The sequence below is a fragment of the Carassius carassius genome, chromosome 5 (genome assembly GCF_963082965.1).
Source record: "Carassius carassius chromosome 5, fCarCar2.1, whole genome shotgun sequence".
In the NCBI taxonomy this organism is placed as follows: domain Eukaryota; kingdom Metazoa; phylum Chordata; class Actinopteri; order Cypriniformes; family Cyprinidae; genus Carassius; species Carassius carassius.
Window position 1 is genome coordinate 1628460 of NC_081759.1, and position 24961 is coordinate 1653420.

The window sequence follows — 24961 nt, forward strand, 5'->3', positions numbered from 1 at the left end:
ATCTGATTTGCATACTTTTGTTTTCTAATCAACATTGTAATAGGGTTGGTTTAGTTGAAGGCTTTTAACTCGTTAAGGAAATGCCCGTGGAGAATGAACGAGGATACATAATTATTGTTCTAGTTATTCTCTCACGGTGCTTCAATAGTTTTTTTGCATGTGTTGTGAGTACAATATATGCAGACTTTACTTGCTAGTAATCATGCGTCCTTGTGTTTTTGTCTTGTTGGATACACTACAGACAGAGAGAGCGCGCGAAAGAGACAGAGAGAGCGCGCGAAAGAGACAGAGAGAGCGCGCGAGAGAGACAGAGAGAGCGCGCGAGAGAGACAGAGAGAGAGAGAGAGCGCGAGAGAGAGCGCGAGAGAGAGAGAGAGAGCGCGCGAGAGAGACAGAGAGAGAGAGAGCGCGCGAGAGAGACAGAGAGAGAGAGAGCGCGCGAGAGAGACAGAGAGAGAGAGCGCGCGAGAGAGACAGAGAGAGAGCGTGCGAGAAAGAGACAGAGAGAGAGAGCGAGCCGTCTTCAAACAACAGGAGCGCTGTCTTGCTCTCTCTCCCTCCCGCATATTAATCAATTGACGCGATGGTGTCGATGTGCTCACCCCATTTTTGTTTGTAAGAAAAAATATCGCAATATATATCGCAGAAAAATAAAATATCGCAATGTCATTTTTTCCCAATATCGTGCAGCCCTAGAGTAGACCAAACTAAACGGGGAGGGAGGGCAAAACACTCAACCAAACAAAATCCTCCCGTCACGTCACGTGGTGGTGGACAGCCAATCACGGCGAATTTAGGTCCTTACATGCACGTATGCTACAAGCTCACACAGACACAGCCGCTTGGCAAAAAAAAAAACAGCCGCTTGGCTTTTGGAACCGAAATTTGGCACCGAAAGATAAATAATTTTTCGATACTCATAGTATCGAAGTTTTTCGTTCGATACCATAAAGGCATCGAAGTTCGGTACCCAGCCCTACTCATCTCAATGACTGGAAAACAATATTATTTTGGTGCATGTATTAGTATCAGAAACTGAATTTAGTACATCATTACAGAGAGCAACAATCTGGTTCTGGAAGTAAATATCCCACTTATTTTCCCATAAATAGTTTTTATCAGTAATGTTTACAGACATATCTACATTGAGCACCAAGGTCATTCTCTCACATCTGCTGATGTAGAAACTAAATTAGAGTGATTTTAATATTCAGAAATCATATTTTATAAACCAAATTCCCAGTGAAGAACTACATTACCCATAATCCTGCACAGAGATTTACCAATCAGTGCTTTTGTTTTTAACGTGAGAATGGAAATCACATTGAACACGACCGTCCTATCCCACGATGCATTTCCTATTTCTTAACTTCTCCAACTAGTTTTATGCAAACTGATTATATGCTATATATTTGTTGTTTTTATGTTGCATGGTTTCATATTACTGTTTTCCTTTTTTGATTGTTTATATACTGTTGTTAATTGTTTCACGTATCAGTGGTTTTATATTGTACAGTTGTTCAGTGTGTGGTTTAATGACACATTTGTTATCCTCTTTAAATCTGATTTGCATACTTTTGTTTTCTAATCAACATTGTAATAGGGTTGGTTTAGTTGAAGGCTTTTAACTCGTTAAGGAAATGCCCGTGGAGAATGAACGAGGATACATAATTATTGTTCTAGTTATTCTCTCACGGTGCTTCAATAGTTTTTTTGCATGTGTTGTGAGTACAATATATGCAGACTTTACTTGCTAGTAATCATGCGTCCTTGTGTTTTTGTCTTGTTGGATACACTACACTCTTGAAAATGAAGGTTTCAAAGGGAGTTTTTTGCAGCAGCATCATAGAATAAATATTTTTGGGTTCCTTAAATAACCTTTTAACCATTTTTCTTAGTATAAAGAACATTTTAATAATCTAAAGAACCTTTTTTTGTGATCAAAAATTTCCACGGATGTTAAAGCTTCTGTCACTGTGTCAATTTGGCATTCAAATGACAAACAAGCTTTACTATGAATGCTCTTTGGAGTAATAATACATGCTATAAACAGTTTACTAACATACATTCTGAAGAAAATACAAATGTTGTGTTTGTATTACTTTTGTCTACTTCAGATTTCATTGAAAGAATGCTGTGTTCAGTTTTGTTTAAGAGAAACTGCTTCTTCATTACTTGAACTGTAGTGAAATGAATGAACACAATAAAGAAAACTAAAGTTGCGATGCAATATTGAATCATGATTGTACTTCTATTATTATTTATGTAGCACACATGTTTTCTGAGCAGAAATGCTTTCATTGGGAATGCTGGGACATATGGTGGAGATCGGGCTTGACCTCCGGTGTTTGGCAGCGTTAGATCTTTGTCAAATCCATTGGCAGGAAGTTATGAAACGGAAGCTGCTCTCCAGTGTTGGGTTACACACCTTTTTGCCTATTCAGGGTTAGTTAATAGAAAAGATTTCAGGCTTTTCAAACACTTAGAGACTAATGTAGAAATCAGATTCTAGCTCTATATGAACCGTAACGGAGTCATTGCATTCAAGTTTGCTCATAACATTATAAATGGTGTTGCAATGGATTAAATGTTTAGCAAATGAACCATAACTGTCAATTTAGTTAAATTTTTTACTGTTTAATGCTGAAATGTATCCAGTTTTGTGATTGTCCGCCATAAATAAGGCTAAAAAAATACAATATGATTTTCCTGCCTTTTAAGATGCTTTGTTTTGGCAGATTTCTTTGCAGAAAATGCATTATGAGCTCTGTCAGTAAAAAGTACATATACTGGAATTGGATGTGACTGGAAACTACCACATTTCTCTTTTGTTAGTATAATTTCAAACAATTTGGGTCAGAAATCTCTGTTCACACTGATAAAAGGAAACTGTGCTTTTTATTTGCTGCTGTCTTAATCATCGTATGATTTGATTTAGGCCAAATATTCTGTTTAATGTGCTTGTATTCCCTCGAGAAACCCAGAGCACTCACACATGATCTTAGTATTTATTTTTTAGTTCCAGTGTCTCATGTTGTTTGATTTCTGCTACTTCACTGTTTCTCTCTGCTTGTGTTTTTATCTTTGCTGTAGATGGGGTCGAGGATTTGGACTTTTAGGAACCATTTTTGGGAACGACAGTGCAGTAAACCAGCCAAACAGTGTCTATGGAATCTTGTTTTATATCTTTCAGCTGTTACTAGGTAAGAACCGCATCAGCCACGTTGATTGCAGATTATGACGTTTTTACAATAACAGTTTCTTTCTATGGATGCACCAGTACAGAAATTATGGCACATGTAAATATCAATTTATGGCCAAAATCTTGATATTACAAGTCCGATGAATGGCTTTGGTCATTGTGTGCATCATTTTTTTACTCTCTATTTTGCATCAAGTTCAACTTCCATTTTATTTCCACTTGTGAATTTCTCAACTGCTTGATTTTCTATAACGTTGAAAATGTGAACTTTGAGACGATTTTAATTGTTACAAGCTCTGTACAAAAATACATTTACCTTGAAGATTTGGGCTTTCGACAATTATGAAAACTGATAATTGAGTTATAGTTCAGATAAAATTATTGTTTACAAGTTTTCAGTAGGTTGTAAACGTGAATTCGTGCATTTTTGTTTTATTGTTTTTATATTATTTATTTAAAATAAATTGAATAATGTTTTTGCTTCTCAGTTATAATTTATATTAGGGATGGGACGATAACCGGTTTTATCGATAACCGTGATAAAATATGCTGAAGGTTAGTAATATCGTTTAAAAATGAATTATCATTAAAACCGTGTTTGATTATCGCGGTTTTAATAACTCGCTATTAAATCATGTCCAGCCAGCAACAGTCTGACGCAAGCGCAGCGCACAATGTTTTTTTGTTTTTTTCCGAGAAGGAATGGCGAAAGTCAGAAAGACTTTTCTATGCTTTTCTATGCTTCTACACTTTTCATTGTAAGGAAGGAAATGCCACAGAATTTAATCTTTCTTTAAATTAAGTGCATAGAGTTGCTTGTTATATTAGTTTTTTGTTGATTATTAAATATAAAACTTGCTGAAATGTTTTCAGTGTGAGCATCAACTATTTTTGAACACTTTCATCTCGTTTCAACAAAACCGTGATAATATTGATAATCGTGATAATTTTAGTCACTATAATCGTGATATTAAATTTTCATACCATCCCATCCCTAATTTATATATAGAATTATATTTAAAGTTTGCATAAATATATGAAAATTCAGTAAATGTGTCATGTTAGCAAAGTTCTGGAATAATGGTGTTAAATTATCGTGATCTCAATAAGCTTGGTTATGATTTTAGCGTAACACAAGAACACACATGGTGCCTACAGCCTCTCAATCTACATGTACTAGTGTGGGAATTATGTTAAAACTGTTAGCTGATCTCATTTCTGTCTCCACCGAGGTTTATTTGTGACACATTTGATAGCTCACATTAATTTGTTCAGTGTACAGTGTTTGCCATTAGCCAGAGATGAATAGTAACACACATTATTTCCTGAGACTGATACTGTAAGGAACGTGTGAGCATGTCCGGTTATAGTAGGAACATTATTCTCTGTAATCTAAACGGTCTCACAGGCCTCTGAATTATTGCCCTCACTTGTCCTTGTCTGTCATCGCCGACGGCTGAAATCTCTTAGCGTTTCAGTGCGATAAGGCACAGATCAAACATTCACAACCTTAGTTTAACCCCGTGTTCGTGTGCGTCTCTTCTCCGGATAGTTTTTGAGTTGCAGCAGTATCAGTTTCTCTTAAGTTTCAATTAAAGCTAAATTAAACTAAAAACGTAAAAATTCACTAAATTAAATTAATATGAAATAATCCTAAATGGAAAATAAAAATAACAAAAACACATAGGGTAAAAATAGGGTACTAATAATTAATATGAAAATAAACACTATTTTAAAATGCTAATAAAAATTTAGTTTAGCATTCATAAATAATAGTAGCATTTGATTTTTCCAAGTTTTAAAAATATATATTTTTATTTATTACTATTATTAAAGCATTATATTACAGTAATTACAATATAGTAAATATAATTAGTAAAATCACACAATTAAAACATCCTAACACATTACAGTAATGCAAATTTGGGGAGAAAATATGCTTAATTGTCATGTAAATGATGGGGATGATAGTAAAATTATATATATATTTTTTGATGAAAGGTGATACAGTAATAACTACTACCTGAAATGGCATAAATCTTTAATAGTCCTTATAATTCAGCATGTAACTTTAAATCCTTATTTCTGTAATGCTAATAAAATATTTTGTTTAAATGTTGAAGCGATTATAAATAATACTAGCATTTAATGTACTAATTTTATTCTGATATAAATGAAAATTTTATTTAGTTTTTATTAGTAGTAGTAATAGAAGTATTAGTAATAGAAGTATTAGTAGTGAGTATTATAGTAATGAGAATCTCACCTTTGGGGAGGGGGGGGACTCACAATTTGGGGGAATTGCTTATTTATCATGAAAATGAAAAAAAATTGAAATAAAAATGAAGAGAAACTAGTCAAGCTCACTAACTGATTTGACTAGTCGTCCATTCTGACCCATTCCTGCACGCATGTCTGCCTCATAATTTCCGCTTGCTTCATTCCTCAGCAGTCATGTGGGCTTTGCTGACTTAAGTTCTTCTGTGTGTTTGGCTCTGCTGATCTGTCCCCAGGTTCATTGTGCTTCTAAAACTGGACACAGTCAAGTCTTTCTTCACGCTATTGCAGCACATTTGCATAATGCCAACTTGCAGTTTGCTCTCGGAGTGATGGACGGCTAAACGTTTGGAACCGTTTTGCACTTCCTATAAACTGTTTTACATTTTACTGTGCAGTTTCTTCGCTAATTTCCTTATCGATGCGTGAATGAATGGCCAGGCTATTGACTCAAGTGAATGGCTCTGGTCTTTCATAAACCTAGTGAGCTGCCTTCTAAGTAGAGTTGTTTTCATCAACGAAAATTCTGAGGCCATCCTTAAAAATATTCTTGTTTGCCGTAACCCGACCGACCCTGTCAATTTAGGACCGACTCAAATTTTTTATTTATTTTTTGCTTTTAGTCCGACCGACTTGCCGGTTGTACATTTGCGTTAATGTTGCATTCACACGAAATGCGAATAGAGTGTCTGGCGCGAATTATTTCAATGTTAAGTCAATGTAAAGACGCGTTTACGTGCGTCTGGAGGTCTCGCAGCGCGAATTAGGTGTTTAGCGTGGCGCGGTAGATGCAAATTCGCGCGAATTGAGCGTCTGGCGCGATACGCGCATTACGCGCGAATGGTGCTTTTCGCGCCACGTTAACCAATCAGGAGCCTGCTCAGGAGTCACTCATTCAACATGGAGGAACAACTGATGTTGTCAGTGAGCAGTCAACCGGAGCTATATTACACAAGTATCACACACAAGTTTATATTTCAGGAATAAAAAGGACCTCGCTTGGAATAGTGTGTTGTAAATACACATTTAACTTTTGAGTCACGTACACGTTTATCGACCCGCTGCCTTCCCGCCATTTTTTACAACTATTTTCCCCCTAATATAGCCTACAGCTACTTTTTGCTAACAAGATAATGTGTTTATTCAGAGAATGTGTGCAGGAAAAAGTGGAAAAGACCCGAGTGCTCAATCAACATCAGCCATCTTGCAAACAGACAACCGCCTAGCACTTGCCCCTCCCACAAAAGCGGATTTCACCTCGGATGCGTGTCAATTTCGCTTCAAACTTTTATTTCTACGCGCATCTAGAGCAAAATAGACGAATGCATTCAAAATGTTCAAGTGGCAAACTAGATGCGGTAGACACGAATTTGATGCTCTATTCGCGTTTGGTGTGAACGCAGCATGCGTTAAGACCGACCAATTTTTTTTACTCTTCAAACAACTAATACAAAAGCAATAAAATAATATTAATTATATTTTAGTAAGTATTGTAAATATATAAATTGCCTAGGCCTACATACAAACGAAGGCTACGTAAAATAATTAATGAATGAATAAGGGGCCGTTCACGTATCGCGCCTAAAAACATGTGGAAAACGCTATTTCAACGTTGTTACGGGAAAGGATGAAGCTGAATGTTTAGTTCTTGTCACATGACCTGCGGTGCACTTGCGGCATTCTGAAAAGTTGAGATGTTTTTAACTCGATGCTGTGCAGACGCTCCTGAAAAAAAAACGGGCGTGTCACACCGCGTGCGCATCGCAACCGCGTCGCTTCCATTATGAGCACACATACCGCATGCCTACATTGGAAATAACGAACTTGAGCGCACAAAAGACGCGATAAGTGAACGGCCCCTAAGAACTGCGGTCTTCTACAGTGCCTCAAATATGCCCATGGAGAATCACAGAAAGTGACCGAATTCAAGAACATTGTTGCGGCATCTCTCAAGCAACGAATTAACACCGCTAACTTGGAGAATGCAGTGAAAACTCCTCTTCTCGCGTCTGCAACACCATCTCTTGTCAGCTTTGATGCCTCTTCTTTGAGTGTTATTGTCTGTGTGTTGCATTAAACCATAAATAGAGACTGTGAGTTAGATATTATAAATATTTGTAAAAATAGACTGTTCTCTGTTTAAATGGGAGACAGAACCATACATATGCCTGGAATTTGTAGATTGCCTTCTCTGCAGCCTCATGTAAGCCAGGAACTCTGACAGTCTTCCACTAGGCTTGGGTCTTGCAACCATTGCCTCTGTGGTCACCAGCATTTTTCAAGGCCGCAAACTGCCTGTTTCGATATGACAGTGCAGTATTATTAACACAGCTGAAGATGACCACAAACACAATACAAATTTACACATCCCACTCCATTTCCCCTTAACTGTGGTAGGATGATCTCATTCCTCTGTAGTAGGAGGCTAATCTTACTAATGCCACTGAACACGTCTGCAATGAAATAGCAAAAGGCCACGAAAGTGGCATCTTCCATTTATTTCTTAACCTGTATCATACAACAATAAAAAACTGTCACATAGAACACAGATGAACTAAATTCCAAAAAAAAAAAAATAATAATTCAATTCAATTCAATTCAAGTTTATTTGTATAGCGCTTTTTTACAATACAAATCGTTACAAAGCAACTTTACAGAAAATTATGTTTCTACAATATTTAGTAGTAGCTAGTAGTTTGTGCACGTTTGACAGGATTTTAGAAAAATAAAAATAATAATAATAATAATACAAGACGTAGTCAGCTAGATGATGAACTATCAATATTATTAATTAATAGTAATTATAGGATGCAGTCACACATGTAGCAATAATTGTTAGTTCTGTTTGTTGATTCAAGGTTAGCATCATCTGGGGTCCTCTGAGGGTCAGCATCATCTCTTCTCAGGTGTTCTGGATCCAGACTGGAGCTTGTGTAAATCCTAGTTACCACGGGATGTAAATCCCGTGGCAAAACATAGAAACAAAATAGAGACATCATTAGCATAGCTGCTGATCCAACAAAGTAAAATTAGTTTAACCCAAGCTAAAGAATAAAAATGCAGATGCAACTACACTCACAATTTAAGAGATACATTATTCGAATGCTTGGCGAAAGAGATGCGTTTTTAATCTAGATTTAAACAGAGAGAGTGTGTCTGAACCCCGAACATTATCAGGAAGGCTATTCCAGAGTTTGGGAGCCAAATGTGAAAAAGCTCTACCTCCTTTAGTGGACTTTGCTATCCTAGGAACTACCAAAAGTCCAGCGTTTTGTGACCTTAGGGTGCGTGATGGGTTGTAGCGTGGTATAAGGCTAGTTAGGTACGCAGGAGCTAAACCATTTAGGGCCTTATAGGTAAGTAATGATAATTTGTAACTGATACGGAACTTAATAGGTAGCCAGTGCAGAGACTGTAAAATTGGGGTAATATGATCATATTTTCTTGACCTGGTAAGGACTCTAGCTGCTGCATTTTGGACTACCTGTAGCTTGTTTATTGAAGAAGCAGGACAACCACCTAGAAGTCCATTACAATAGTCCAGTCTAGAGGTCATGAAAGCATGAACTAGCTTTTCTGCATCAGAAACAGATAACATGTTTCGTAGCTTGGCAATGTTTCTAAGATGGAAGAATGCGGTTTTTGTAACATTGGAAATATGATTTTCAAAAGACAAATTGCTGTCCAATATAACACCCAGATTTCTGACTGTAGAGGAAGTAACAGTACATCCGTCTAGTTGCAGATTGTAATCTACAAGATTCTGTGTGGTGTTTTTTGGTCCAATAATTAATATCTCTGTCTTATCCGAATTTAATTGGAGAAAATTATTTGTCATCCAATCTTTTACATTTTTAACACACTCTGTTAGCTTAGATAATTGGGAAGTTTCATCTGGTCTCGTTGAAATATATAGCTGAGTATCATCAGCATAACAGTGGAAGCTAATTCCGTATTTTCTAATAATATTACCAAGGGGCAACATGTGTATTGAAAATAGAAGGGGACCTAGGACGGATCCTTGTGGCACTCCATATTTTACTGATGATAAATGAGATGACACCCCATTTAAGTAAACAAAATGGTAGCGATCGGACAGGTAGGATCTAAACCATCTTAGAGCCTGCCCTTGAATACCTGTATAGTTTTGTAATCGATCTATGAGTATGTCATGATCTATGGTGTCGAACGCAGCACTAAGATCAAGTAAGACTAGAAATGAGATGCAGCCTTGATCTGACGCAAGAAGCAGGTCATTTGTAATTTTAACAAGTGCAGTTTCTGTGCTATGGTGGGGCCTAAATCCTGACTGAAATTCTTCATACAGATCATTTTTATGCAGGAAGGTGCTCAATTGAGCAGACACAACTTTTTCTAAAATTTTAGACATAAATGGAAGATTTGAAATAGGCCTATAATTTGCCAGTACACTAGGATCTAGTTTTGGTTTCTTAATAAGAGGCTTGATAACCGCCAGCTTGAATGGTTTTGGGACGTGACCTAAAGATAACGACGAGTTAATGATATTGAGAAGCGGTTCTTCGGCTACAGGTAACAGCTCTTTTAGTAATTTAGTGGGTACAGGATCTAATAAACATGTTTTTGGTTTAGATACAGTGATAAGTTTATTTAGCTCTTCCTGTCCTATATTTGTAAAGCACTGCAGTTTATCTTTGGGTGCGATGGATGAAACTGAAGTGTTAGACGCTGTAGAATCTACATTCGCTATTGTATTTCTAATGTTATCTATTTTATCAGTGAAGAAATTCATAGTCATTACTATTTAACGTTGGTGGAATATTTGAATCAGGTGGCGTCTGGTAATTTGTTAATTTAGCCACTGTGCTAAATAAAAACCTTGGATTGTTTTGGTTATTTTCAATGAGTTTGTGGATATGCTCTGCCCTAGCAGTTTTTAGAGCCTGTCTATAGCTGCACATACTGTTTTTCCATGCAATTTTAAAAACTTCCAAGTTAGTTTTTCTCCATTTGCGTTCAAGACTACGAGTTACTTTCTTGAGAGAGTGAGTGTTACTGTTATACCATGGCACAGTACGTTTTTCTCTAACCTTTTTCAATTTGATGGGGGCAACAGCTTCTAATGTATTAGAGAAAATAGTGCCCATGTTGTCAGTAATTTCGTCTAATTCATGTGTATTTTTGGGTACAAATAGCAGTTGAAATAGATCAGGCAGGTTATTTGCGAATCTGTCTTTGGTGGCTGGAACCAGGTCTTTAAGAGATCATGGCAGGACGCATGCGGACAGGTGCTGCTGTCGCCGTATACGCAAACAATGCTACCAACCACGCAAAACACTATTTTTCGTATAAAACTGGCTCACGCCATCTCATACAATCAAGGCAAAGTGCTACGATCACAAAAAGTCTGTTTGTAGCAAGTTTAGTCGTTGTGCTACTCCTACTGTCTGTGCGATGTTGTTGTGCCGGTTCAGCTGGGCTTGGAAAGTCTAAACGCAGTCCAAACGCATCGAGCCAACATACTATTTACGAAGCTCTGCTAAACAAAGGCCAAGCTACCCTGCCAAATCATACAGGTTCCCGAAGGAAAATAAAATCAAGACGGCCCTACCAGGATATTCTTTTGCTGTTGACTATCCTTCTCTTGGCTGGAGATGTAGAGCCTAACCCTGGTCCGCACGGAGCCGGTATTGGTGACGCCGTCCTCTCCATGGACGCGCACGGCTGTCGCCTGGGACCTGCCCTGGATTACCGGTGGGACAACGGCCGCAGTCGGAGTCTGAACGTGGGAGGAAGCCGAGGATCACGCGGGTGCTCGTGGATGGCACAGGTGGACGGCATGCTGCGGTCTTCCCTGGATGCGCTGAATCCATGTGTGGCCTCCGGTTTGGATTCCACCTTACACGGAGCGACACGTGAGGAACACTTCACAACTTTGACGCATGCCAGTGGTAAGCTTTCATCATTCATGTCTCCGATGCTGGGGATCTCTACACCGGTAATGCGGCCTATTCGTGATAAACGAAAACTTACTGATCTCAATCCAGCTATCAGGAAACATCGTAAGTTTAAATTTTTTAAAACTTTAAACCAGGCAAAAATTCTATGGGACCCACGCTCCAAACCAAGGGGATTATTAGGCGGACATATTAATGTCCGTAGTATGGTCTCAAAGAGCGATCAAATGGAACATCTACTAAATAATTCCAACCTGGATTTTCTTGGTGTCTCGGAAACGTGGTTAAGTAAATATTCCCCAGAGGCTGCTGTTAATGTATCTGGATACAATGTTTTCAGAAAGGACAGAGACAAAGGGCGAGGGGGAGGCGTGTTAATCTATGTGAAAGACACAATCAAATGTAATCTGATTGAATGGTCGCCTGGATTAGATATTGAATGCCTTGGACTGAACGTTTGGCTATCCCCTGAAATGTCATTTATTTTAATTTGTTTTTATCGTCCTCCTTCATCTACCATTGCTTTTTATGATAATTTACACAAACTGTTAAAACAATGTCAAGAAAGAAAGGAGTTAATTTTAATGGGTGATTTTAATATAAACTGGGAAAATAAAATTGATCGGAAAAAACTTAAAGATATAACAGACAAATTTGATCTCACCCAGTTAGTTCTTGGTCCCACCCGCATCACTCACTCCTCTCAGACGCAAATTGACTTAATGTTTACAAACAGACCGGAAAGGATAACAAAATCATACAATTTATTAACAGGTTTATCTGACCATAATATAACACTATTAGGAAGGAAACTCACCAAAAAACGTTTTAAGAAAACAATCATAGTGAAACAACATCAATTGAGTATTCCTAAAAATGATATGGACAAATTCAAATCTGCCTTAAATGATATCGACTGGACTGATCTTCTGGTTATTGAAGATATAGAGAACAGTTGCAATATGTTTTCAAGCACTATTAATACTATAATATCCTTATATAACAGAAGAATGTCACACAGACCAAGACAGAAAAATTCTCAACCTTGGCTCAATGAGGCTCTCTGGAAACAGATGAGGGACAGAGACTCCTCACTAAAGATTGCACTTAAGTCAGGACTCAGAAGTGACTGGTATAGCTATACATCCCTCAGAAATAGAGTAGTAAGGAACATAAGGAAAGCCAAAGCAGATTTCTATATAAAAGTAATTGATGATGCAAAGGGAGATGGGAAATTAATCTGGAACAATCTTAATAAATTAATTGGTAAAGATACTCAGCACTGCGCACCGGCACTTGAACTGAAATTAAATGGAATCATAACCAGAGAAGAAGATATTATAGCAAGCACTTTTAACAAATTTTTTATCCAATCAGTTGAGGAACTGGCACAGAAGTGCATTACTAGTAATATAGTGAGCATTCCTATTGATAATGACAAACCAGTTTTTAGAATTGAGGAAATTAGTGAACTTGAGGTAGAGAATACCATAAATTCACTAAGGAACTCAAAAGCTAAAGATGCTTTTGGTCTTGATTTTGTATTTTTTAAAACTCATAAACAGTCTTTAATTATACCTCTTACACATTTAATCAATTTATCAATTAAACAAGGTATTTTCCCAAGTTCCTGGAAAACAGCCGTGGTAACCCCCATTTTCAAGGCCGGTGATAAAACACTAGTAGAGAACTATAGGCCCATCAGTATACTACCTGTAATATCCAAGGTAGTAGAGAAATGGGTGGCGAAACAGCTGACTGCTCATCTTAGTAAAGGCCATACACCACTGCACCCAATGCAGTTTGGCTTTCGAAGTAATCACTCCATGGAAACAGCCAACTGCTTTTTTATCGAGAACATCAAAATGAATCTAGATAAAGGAGGCGTGGTGGGTGCAATATTTTTAGATTTCAAAAAAGCATTTGACACCGTCGATCATGACGTTCTTTTGTCAAAATTATCCTACTTTAATTTCTGTGGGAATGCAATTAAATGGATGAAATCATATTTAACTGACAGAAAACAAAGCACACGCATTAACAACACTCAATCCACATATCTAAACTCTAGAATAGGTGTCCCTCAAGGATCTATACTGGGCCCCCTTTTGTTCAGTCTCTATATAAATGACCTGCCCACTGTTTGTCCATCTGTACATTTACAAATGTATGCAGATGACACAGTCCTCTACGTGCATGCTAAAAATAAACAACAAGCTGCACACCAACTGACTGAGGCCATGAGCAAGGTATCCATATGGCTAACTAATTCATGCTTACATCTGAACATAAGTAAAACAGTATGTATGTATTTTACAAAACAAACTACTGTGACTTATGACCCTGAGGTAATTGTTAACCAAGATAAGGTTAGAGTGGTATCTGACTTTAAATATCTGGGAATCATCCTAGACTCACAACTCTCCTTTAAAAAGCATACAAAAAAGGTTGCCAATATTGTTAAATTTAATCTTGCAAATTTTAAGCATATAAGATCATATCTAACATTGAAGGCTGCAAAGCTTTTCTTGCATGCGATGATCTTATCACATTTTTCTTATTGTTTAACAAGCTGGTCGCAAGCCAATAAAACAACATTGCAACCATTGGAGTCACTCTATAAACAGGCATTAAAGACATTGGACTGTAAGGCTAATAGCTATCATCATTGTCACATAATCAAAAAACACAATATGTTTAGCTTTGAAAACTTCAGACACTTTGCTGACGCATGTCTTGTCTTTAAGGTACTCCGTGGGCTTGCTCCACCACCACTGTGCCAGTTTATAAAACAGAAAGATAGGGTCAATAGAGTAACCAGAGCAACCACCAGAGGGGACTGCATAGTTCAATATAGAAAAAGTAGGATTGGAAATACAGCCTTTTCTGTCAGAGCTACAATTTTTTGGAATAGCCTACCCAATGAGTTAAGGGAGTGTAATAGTCTCTCCTCTTTTAAAAACCAGCTTAAATCTTGGATTAGGGATAATTATAATTGTAACCATACACCAAATGTTTAAGTTTATGAACATGTATGTATGTGTGTATGTATATATATATATATGTATGTGTATGTATATATATGTATATATATATGTGTGTGTATATGTGTATGTATGTATGTATGTATGTATATTTTTTTATTATTTGTTCATATACTGTATCTACTTTATACTGTAATTAAGTTGAGGGTTGATGTGAACAACATATTGTCTGTTTGAGAGTATGCCCATATTGTTTTAAAATTTCTGCTGTATTTATTACATTGCTACTGTATTTTAGTGTATCTTTATTGACTTTTGTATTTTAGGGTGCCTGTTAAGATCTGGCTAGGGACAACAGATGGAAACTAGCACTTGTAGCTAACTCTGGCTTGTTTACAGCAAGTAACTTGTCTGTTGATCAATGAGCATTGTCCCTATCAAATAAAAAAAACAAAAAAAAAAAACAATAGTTCTGCCCAGACTGTAACGCTGAGACATATAGTTAATATCAGTTATACGCAGCATGCACGATACAAGGAAATGGTCTGTAATATCATCACATTGGGGTACAATATCTATAGCAGTAAGATCGATTCCATGCGATATAATTAGATCTAGTGTATGATTAAAACGATGAGTGGGCCCGGTGACATTTTACTTGACTCCAAAGGAGTTTATTAGGTCAGTAAACGCAAGTCCTTATGTATCATTTGCATTATCAACGTGAATATTAAAATCTCCCATGATTAGCGCCTTATCAACTGTAACTAGAAGGTCTGAGAGGAAATCTGCAAATTCTTTTAGGAATTCTGTATACGGCCCTGGTGGTCTATACACAGTAGCCAGAGCAAGAGATACATTAGATTTCTTTTGCATGTCTGACAGTGTAACATTTAGCAGAAGTATTTCAAAAGAGTTAAACCTGTATCCTGTTTTCTGGGTAACATTGAGAATATCACTATATATTGTTGCAACACCTCCGCCACGACCAGTCTGACGGGGCTCATGCTTATAACAGTAGTTTGGTGGAGTAGACTCATTTAGACCAAAATAATCATTTGGTTTTAGCCAGGTTTCAGTCAAGCAGAGTACATCAAAACTATTTTCTGTGATCATTTCATTTACAATAACTGCTTTGGGTGTGAGTGATCTAATATTTATGAGCCCAAACTTTAAAAATTGTTTTTGTTCATTTACTTTACATTTTTCTGGTTTAATTACGATAAGATTTTTTCTAGATCCTACATTATATTTTGACCTCACTATTCGGGGAACAGACACAGTCTTAATAGTTTTTACAGCACAAGTACTTTTATCATTTAAGCGGGTGGAACAAAACTCATCATAATAGTTATTAGAGAATTGTCTTACTAGTCACATGGAGCGAAGTGTCCTGGAGATGTTGTCAGAGAGCAGCTCCGCTCCGATTCTGCTGGGGTGTAATCCATCAGCGCGAAACAGCCTAGGACGCTCCCAGAAAAGGTTCCAGTTATTAACAAATAGCAGTTTCTGTTCTTTACACCATGACAACAGCCATTCATTTAAAGCAAAAAGTCTACTGAACCTTTCGTGTCCTCGTCGATACGTGGGCAGTGGTCCTGACACGACGATCGTCGCCGCGGGCGTTGTCCTGCGAACCGTCTCGATCAGGCTGCTGAAGTCCCTCTTCAGCATCTCCGTCTGCCGCAGCGTGGTGTCGTTAACCCCGGCGTGAAGCACGACCGCTCTGGGGCTCTCGTCGACCTTCAGGATCGCGGGTATCTGCGCAGAAACATCAAGAACACGAGCACCAGGCAAACAATGAGTGTGCACTTTACCTTCGGCTAACGTAGCACTTACGTGTTGGACGATGGAGTCTCCGATGATCACAGCGTCGCGTCAATAACACTGGTGTAAGTGTCTCTAATAATAACACTGGTGTAAGTGTCTCTAATAATGAAAGGAATCCTATGAAAGAATGCCCTGGCCTTTGTGGGTCGTCCTGCAATGTCTGCATTGGCAGAGGATCCTGCCAAATGGTCCATATGGTAGTACACAGCAGTGAACTGTCCTGGTTTAAGAAAGGTCTCCAGGGCGCTTGAAACGTAGGAGCCACCTTGTCCCCTTCACCACACTGGGCATCAGCACATTTACCCCCAAGTCAGCCCCAATGACCCTGAGCTCTCTCATTGATTTTGGGCTGAAATAGTATGTCTTCCAAATTAAATGTATAAGGTTGTACAATTACCCCCTCATTGGATTGTCCCTCTGCACTGACAACACTGACAGTTCCAATCTGAAAATATAGCCAAATTTTAAATGTAGATACATCTGCTCTATAAAAGAAAATAACCCAAAGTGACTTTAGGGTGTCAGTGATACCTTATCTTCTAGTCCAGCGGTTCCCAAACTTTGTTTCCTGCGCACCCCCTTCTATGTCCCAACCGGGTTGGCGCACCCCCAATCCCCACTTAAAAAAAAACGCAACAAAGCTGTCTTTTATCACCATATAAAGAGTCATGTTTAATCATGCGCAAATAACCAGAACATGCACGACAATAAAAACATCATCAAAGTTTCAATATAATGCAACAAAGCTACGCACAAGCTTCTACTTTTAAGAGGACGAGTGACAGACACAGGCTCAGTAACAGAAAGCACGGTTATTTTCAGCCGCGTAAAAGAAACATTGCCACGAATTCAAATGCGTCCCACCATGCTGAACACTATTATTTTTTTTTTTTTTTCAGTTTTACAATTATTATAATTTTTTTACATTAATTTAAACATTTACTTAAAAAACATTAGGCTATAGCTTATATTTCTTGTTAAATTATTTTGTGTTTCATATATTATTTTCAGACATGAGCAGACCTACTCACATAACATTACGCATTTAACGAACACATACAAGCGCCCACTTTGGCAGAATTCAATTCAAATAGCCATCAACAGTCATTAGTTCAGTAAAATTGAGCATCAGAATGGACAAATTTGTTTTTAAGGGAGAAAAAAAAGAAATGTGAAAAAGGCCAGTGAATGAACACGTAGAAAAAATAATAGTCGCAGTATCAGTAGTGAAGGAGAGTGTTGGATTTTTGGTTTGCCCCGCAACTTACTTCAGGCAAATGGGAACACCATATATTACGTAGCAATCATCCTTAATTGAAGAAATGTGGCAAAACATCTCTGGAGAGAACCTCATATTATTAAATTCGAATGTGCTTTCCATATTTGGATCAACATAGGCTACATTTGTGAACGCACATTTTCTGCAATGTCGCGTCAAGTCATGCTCCCGTGCGCGTCTTACAGACTGCATCTTAAGCCTATGTTAAACTTACCACGTCCGCGGGGAGTCCGCTAGGTAGGCGTGACGTAAACATCGTCATGGGAGAGTGTGTGCGGAGGCTCTGAGAGGACGAACGCGTACCTCCCATTTTTTTATGACCGCGCGGACAGGTGCGCGTGGTCAGTAGGCTTCAAAAGAACAATTGCACATGTGGAGGCAGTGTGAAGAAGCCCATTGCTACTCGAATCTGTGCAATCTGCTTGGACTTGGACCAAAGTGCGGCCCAGTGGGAAAAAAGGTTGAGAACCACTATAACACAACGGTTATGGAAATAAGAACGACAGTACATTGAAATAAATTGCAATGAAGTTACAAACGATCCACATCATTAAAAAGAATAAGCTCCGAAATTTGGGAATCCCTGTTCTAGTCTTACCTGTGAGGCATACAGTGGAAAGGCACAATGTGGTCACCTGCCTTTTGCTGCAGAAGGGCTATGACACCCCCTTTGCTGCTCAAAATTAACCCTCAGCAAAATTAAAATGCACCATCAGCATCCAGAACAATGATTTTCTCCAGCCGGTTACTACACTGGTCCCCAAGAGCTTTTTTTTCCTTTGAGACAACATAAAATCCTAATTAAACAAATAAAAACGACAATACCATTTACTTCCCAGATCAAGAGTTTATAATGCAATCTATTTATTTTATTTGTATTTTTTGCAACTAGTGACCAAAACAGCTTAGTTTCCAACAGCATTCAAAATGCCTTTTTATGTGCAAACGAAAATAAATCATTCAGGTGAGTAAATGATGAACTATCCTTTTAATTATTATTATTATTATCATTATTTGTTAATAAATGAAATGATACTCTAAAGAAGAAATTAAAACTGTTAGCAGGTGGCAGTAAATGTCTTTGAGTCGATTTGTTCAAACGACTGATTCATTCAGGAATTCAGTAAACTGCTGTCTCTATGAATGGGCCTTTAAATCATTGATTCACACGATTTGTTCAAAACGCGGATTCATTCAGAAACTAAACACTGCTGTGTTGCTCGCAGACACACAACAATTCTGCTGTGGCTTTAGAGGTAATATTTTCTTAGGCAAAATTGAACAAAACGCACAATATTGTGTTAAAATTTTGCTTATTTAACTGAACTGTTGTATAAAATCACAATTGCAGGTGTTCTTTGTGACAAAAACAGCACTCGTGTGATAATACTTTCGCTGCTGGTGTGATATCACTTATATGATATAAAACTTATGAGTTAAAAAACAAATATAAGGACATTTTTTGACTGTCTAGCTTGAACCAACAGACACTTTCTGAAACCATTCCGTATCACTCATTTATGTTATTTATCTCCATGACCCGAATCTCAAATGGTTCTTTCCTTGTCTGCACCATTATGTGTGTGTGATCCGTTTGTCCTGCTCTGCCCTAATGAAATTTCATGACTATGAAAAGCAAGACGGTGCCAGCGTGTGTTGAATGCCCTCTGTTCTGGAGAAATACTCCCTTTTCTGAAGGGCTCAAGTGAGTGATGAGTGGGGGAAAGGTCAAGCCTCAGACGTGGCCCACCCCCTTACAAACCACGCCCACTTTAAAATGCACAATTGTCACAGCTTGTGACAATATAGGAGCCATTCTGCAGTATTCATTGTTTTGCCATTACTCTGTGACAAGTGAATGACAAACAGTGAAGGAGTTGAGTAGGTTTTGCTTGGATTGTCTTGTCATACGCTAGAAAATATGAATTTCAGAGTGATTTATAAGAAGTTATTCTAACTGTAACTGTCTTAATCTCATTTGGCTATGATTCAACAGGTAAAGAAATCGATTTTAAAAGGAAATAATATACTGGGTGTTATAATTGTAACAAATATAATTAATCCATAATTGCTGAATTTAAAGTTGAACTAATTTGCATATTTTACTGAACTGTCTTGCTATTAGATATTAGGCCTACATATAAAATTAGATATATTATATTCAGAAATTTAATTAATGGATGTTTTTATAAAATTTACACCTGGAAAAATCTTGAAAAATATCTAATATTGAACAAAAGGATGAACAAAATTCACATAGTTGATTTTGTAATGTTGTTATAAGTATATTGTTTAATTATTATTGTTTGATTGTTTCTTTCAAAAATATACAGTACAGACCAAAAGTTTGGAAACATTACTATTTTTAATGTTTTTGAAAGAAGTTTCTTCTGCTCATCAAGCCTGCATTTATTTGATCAAAAATACAGAGAAAACTGTAATATTGTGAAATATTATTATAACTTAAAATAATAGTTTTCTATTTGAATATACTTTAAAAAAAATAATTTATTCCTGTGATGCAAAGCTGAATTTTCAGCATCATTCCTCCATTCTTCAGTGTCACATGTAACATCAGTCTATCACATGATCATTTAGAAATCATTCTAATATTCTGATTTATTATGAGTGTTGGAAACAGTTCTGCTGTCTCATATATTTGATCAATAAAAGGTTAAAGAGAACTGCATTTATTTAAAAAAACATACTTTTATTTACATATATTTAACACATCCTTGCTGAATAAAAGTATTGATTTTATTTATAAAAAAAAAAAAAAAAAGAAAGAAAAAAAAAATGACTGACCCCAGATTACTGACCAGTAGTGTATATTGTTATTACTAAATAGTTATATTTTAAAAACATAGCTTCTTTTTTTTTTTACTTTTTATTCATCGAAGTATCCTAAAAAAGTATCACATGTTCTGAAAAAATATTAAGCAGCAGAACTGTTTCCAACTTTGATAATGAATCATCATATTAGAATGATTTCTAAAGGATCATGTGATAATGATCCTAAAAATTCAGCTTTGCATCACAGAAATAAATGATAATTTAAAGTATAATACATTTTAAAACAATAATTTCAAACTTTAAAAATATATCATATTACTGTTTTTTCTGTATTTTTGATCAAATAAATGCAGGCTTGATGAGCAGAAGAAACTTCTTTCAAAAACATTAAAAACAGTAATGTTTCCAAACTTTTGGTCTGTACTGTAGCTTTTGCTGATATAGCGTTAAAATAATAACAAACTAAAACGATTTTATTATTACTATTTTAAAACTAACAAACTATTTATAAATTTATTTTTAATTATTCATTTTCTAATGTTGCAAGAAGTATATTTTTTTGTTTTATTTTCATATTGTTGTATTGCGTATATTATCATAATTTGCTGATGGCATTAAAATAGTAATAAACTGCAAAAATGAAGAAATAACAACATTTAATAATAATATGACAGATTAATCGCATCCAGTATACTGTGTATATTTATGTGTATATTTAAGAAAACTGGTGTTTATATATTAAATATTTATGTAAAATCTAATACAAATGTATATAAATAGTAAAAAAAAAAAAATGTATATATATATATATATATATACTGAATGTGTGTGTGTTTTATCTTTTGCAAGTACAATGTTAAGGAAAAAAACTAAAGTTTGAGTATGGCTTTTTATTGTTGAATGGCACTAAAAGAGTGCCATCATGTCTTAAAGAGTATTGATGTATATTTAATGCAGTTGCTGTGGTAGTGGACTCTGCTAGTTCTGTTGTTGTCAGTTGTTGTTCTCCAGTGCGTTAACCTCTTTCTCTCTCTGTGTGTGTCTAGGTTTGACGGCCAGTGCGATGGCGGCTCTGATTCTCATGACCACCTCCATCGCGTCAGTGATGGGCTCCCTCTATCTGTGCTACATCCTCTACTTCGTCCTTAAGGACTTCTGCCTCATCTGTATCACCACATACGCACTGAACTTCATCCTGTTTGTGCTCAACTACAAGCGACTGGTTTACTTGAACGAGGCCTGGAAGCAGCAGCTCCAAGCCAAGCGGGACTAGACACACAAAAACACAACAACAGCAAAAGTAGAGAAGGATAACCAATCATCCAACACGTGGGGAAAATGTGACCTCTGAAAAATTTGTGACTTGCCACCAGGAGAAAAATGTTCATTCTGTTGTATGTGTGTGTGTAAAACAAAACAAAAAATTAAACAAGGAAAGAAAACATGTATCTTTAGGGGCCACAGATCACAGGTTTATTGCATTGCAGAGACGGATTGGAAACAAGAATCAAATCTTTATCCGCTTTGATTTCTCGTTGGTTTTCTTTGTTCTCTGAGATGAAAATGAGGTTTGTGCTTTGATCGTGAGAGAGAGAGCGGTCAGAAAGCACTTAGGAGACAAACAGAAGAGGGTGTCCTTTCCCTGAGGAATAAAATAATGGAGAAAACAATGTGAGAAATTCAGTTTACTTGAATCCACTGGGAAAGTGGTTGCTCTTTGGGAGCAGCTGATTCCAGCGGGACTGTATTTAAGGGTTATAAAGGGTAAACACGAATGATCATGAGGCTAATGTACCACTCGCAGAGATGATTCCACAAAAACAACGGATTGCTATTGAAAATAAAGTGTCATTTAATTTTCTTTTTTTTTTTATGTTTACAGATTTATTTTTTAATTATGGTTTTGGAAGAGGACCACTCATAAAACATGGAAGAATGTGAGCTGTATGTGTGTAGATCAGATTTGTCTGTGACTACTTTTTTTTTTATTGGTTTGTTTTGCAGTTCTGTAAATAGCTGAAGCAAAGCAATATTCCAGACTAGTTTGTGTTTTACTGTTGAAACATTAAAAAGTCCCAATCTACGGCAAGTCCGTCACTTCCTATGAGTGTTTTCAACAGCGATTGTGCGGGGTAATCTTTGTGCAAGTGTTTTAGCATTTTACTCATCCTAAAGCGGTCTTGATCCAGATTAAACCCTGCATTTGGTGTGTTGGAATTACTGTGCTTAAGACGAAGTTGTAATGTTAAAAAAATGTTTATTTCTCCGTCAGTGCTCATAACACCAAATCGTGGTTTGGTTTTAAGTGAAAGAGGAAGTAAAAAAGGAAAACAGCTCACCTTCAGGCCATACAGGACATAGAAAAGTTTGTTTCTTCATCAGATTTGGAGAAATGGGTCATTGCATCAGTGTCTCATCAATGGATGCTCTGCAGTGAATGGGTGCCGTCAGAATGAGAGTCCAAACAGATGATAAATAAATCACAATAATCCACACCACTCCAGTCCATCAGTTCACATCTGGAGAAGACAAGAGCTTGTGGATTATTGTGATGTTTTATCAGATCTTTGGCGGCACCCATTCACTGTAGAGGATCCACTGCTAAACAAGTGATGGAACGCCATATTTCTCCATGAAGAAAGAAACTTCTTGTTAATAAACGAATCCGAAACTCCTTATTTTGGTAATTCCAACCAATTCTGATTGAAAACATCATTTGGGATGTTTTTAGTGTGTTCCTGGAGATGTCAGACGTCAACTTTAGGTTACTTTTTTATTGTTGTACACTAATGTTCCTTATAAAAGTAAATAGAGGTTTTTCCGTGTCCCAGGTTTCCATTCTTTCATGCTTGAATTTTTAGGTTTATTTTGTCATGTTCCTTTTTGTGTTTAGTTGATTTCCACTTGAATATTTTGAGTTGCATCTGCTGTAATGTAATTTTCCCCACTTCTGTTACCCAGAAACCCCTCAATCTGCCGTCGCCTTGACCTTCCCATGAAATTACAAGTCTAGCTGTTTTGATGTTGACAGATGCAACAGAAAAGTTCAAACCTTCCAGTTTTAGTCCATCTTTAAGTTTGTTTGGAGTCAAAAAGCATCAGATCTTTCAGTGTCTGTGCTTAGATCCATGGTATTAATGATAGGGTCATTGATGGTTCCATTGTAAACATTCCATTCCGCTAAAGGTTCTTTAAAATACAAAAGTTCATTGGGGAACCAAAAATGGTTCTTCTAAATTGGAATTGCTGTGTAAACCCTGATTTGAAACCTTTGTTTTAAAGAGTTTGTGTTCTATCAGTACTTGCACTGTTGTATTAGACATTGAAAGTCTTTATTTTGTCTCTATCTGAATTGACCAACTATCTAATGCAGTATTGCACAAGTCAAACTACTCGTACTCATCGTTTTTTTTTTAGTGATGTTGAGCTTATTTCTGTCTTCGAATGGGCATGAGGTGTGCTTTGTGTAGGTGATATTAAGTACAGGGTCATGGAAATGTGATGAGTTGTTAAAGTCAAGAGAAACAGATTGAATCGTTGTAGTGAACATGACACAATGTGAATGAAAGTGAGATTGATCTACAGACTGTTCAGTTGACTAAACACTGAAAAGACGTTGTTTACTGGAAAACATTAGATGTGAATCTGTAAGATTAGAAATTTTTTTTTCTCAAACTAAAGTAAGTTATTCCTCGACTCGTTGGTTTAATTTATTGAGCTTTGTTTAGATGATGATACTTCTGTGAAGCACAGCTTGTGTTTGCCGTATTTGTGTTTGTAAGGGGTTTTCTGCCACGGGGCGAACAAATCGAAAGGTGGTTATATTTTCGCAGCTCAGTTCTACAGGAGTTTATGTGATTTGTACATTAGTTGCGTGTAGTCACACAGACTAATTATGATGCCAGAAAGGTAATTTCTCCATTTAAACTCAACATGAAACCGTTGGCAACCCTTTTTATTTAGAAATGTTTCAGAGTGCAACTGGATATTTTTTGTGAAAAGGATCCGATTGTGTAAATATTTTTTATTAACCAATAACCTGAGCAACATGATCTTAAAATTCGTGTGCATCAAGTTTTTCAAGTATTACAGGAAAATTGTAATAATGTGAATTGTTAAAAAGTAGGAAGGTGTTAACTGCAAACATTAATTTATTATTCAGTATTTTTGTCTTGTCTTCCAGTACAGATATCTGGACTCTCATAAATCCAAGATACATTTACTAAAAGCAACATGACATGAGATATTGAAGAGTTTATTTGCATAAAACGGATAAATCTGTTTTTGTTTTTATATAATGTTATCATATTTTTGTGTTTTGTGTTAGTTAGCTTTTTTTTTTTTACCAAGTCAAAATAACCCAACTGCAGTTGATCAAGATCAATTAGAATGCACAATGAAAAAAAAAAAACATTATTTCTAATAATTGTTAAAAACCGAGTTATGTTTTTGCAAATTAACTCTTTTATTGTGTAAAGTCTTGTTTTCAGAAAAAGGGTATAAAATTTAATGGTTTTGCTTAAAACAAGACAAAATATCTCCAAAAAGAGGTCAGAAAAATAATCTTGTTTTCAATTTGAATTAATATACATTTTCTGATCCCACTGACAGTAATCCTTTTTTATTTTAAGCAAACATTAAATTTTGGTACTTTTCTCAG

General features: G+C 36.5%; 1 protein-coding gene across 1 annotated transcript in view; it reads left to right on the forward strand.

Annotated features, from left to right (window-relative positions):
• The window catches only part of vkorc1l1 (vitamin K epoxide reductase complex, subunit 1-like 1), a 29272-nt gene extending 6874 nt beyond the window's left edge, over positions 1 to 22398 (forward strand). Inside the window, exons 2-3 of the mRNA XM_059549396.1 lie at positions 3094 to 3203; positions 21348 to 22398. Coding sequence (XP_059405379.1) covers positions 3094 to 3203; positions 21348 to 21574 — 337 coding nt within the window. The 3' untranslated portion in view covers positions 21575 to 22398. The remainder of the gene's footprint in view (positions 1 to 3093; positions 3204 to 21347) is intronic.
• The last annotated feature ends 2563 nt before the right edge of the window (positions 22399 to 24961 follow it).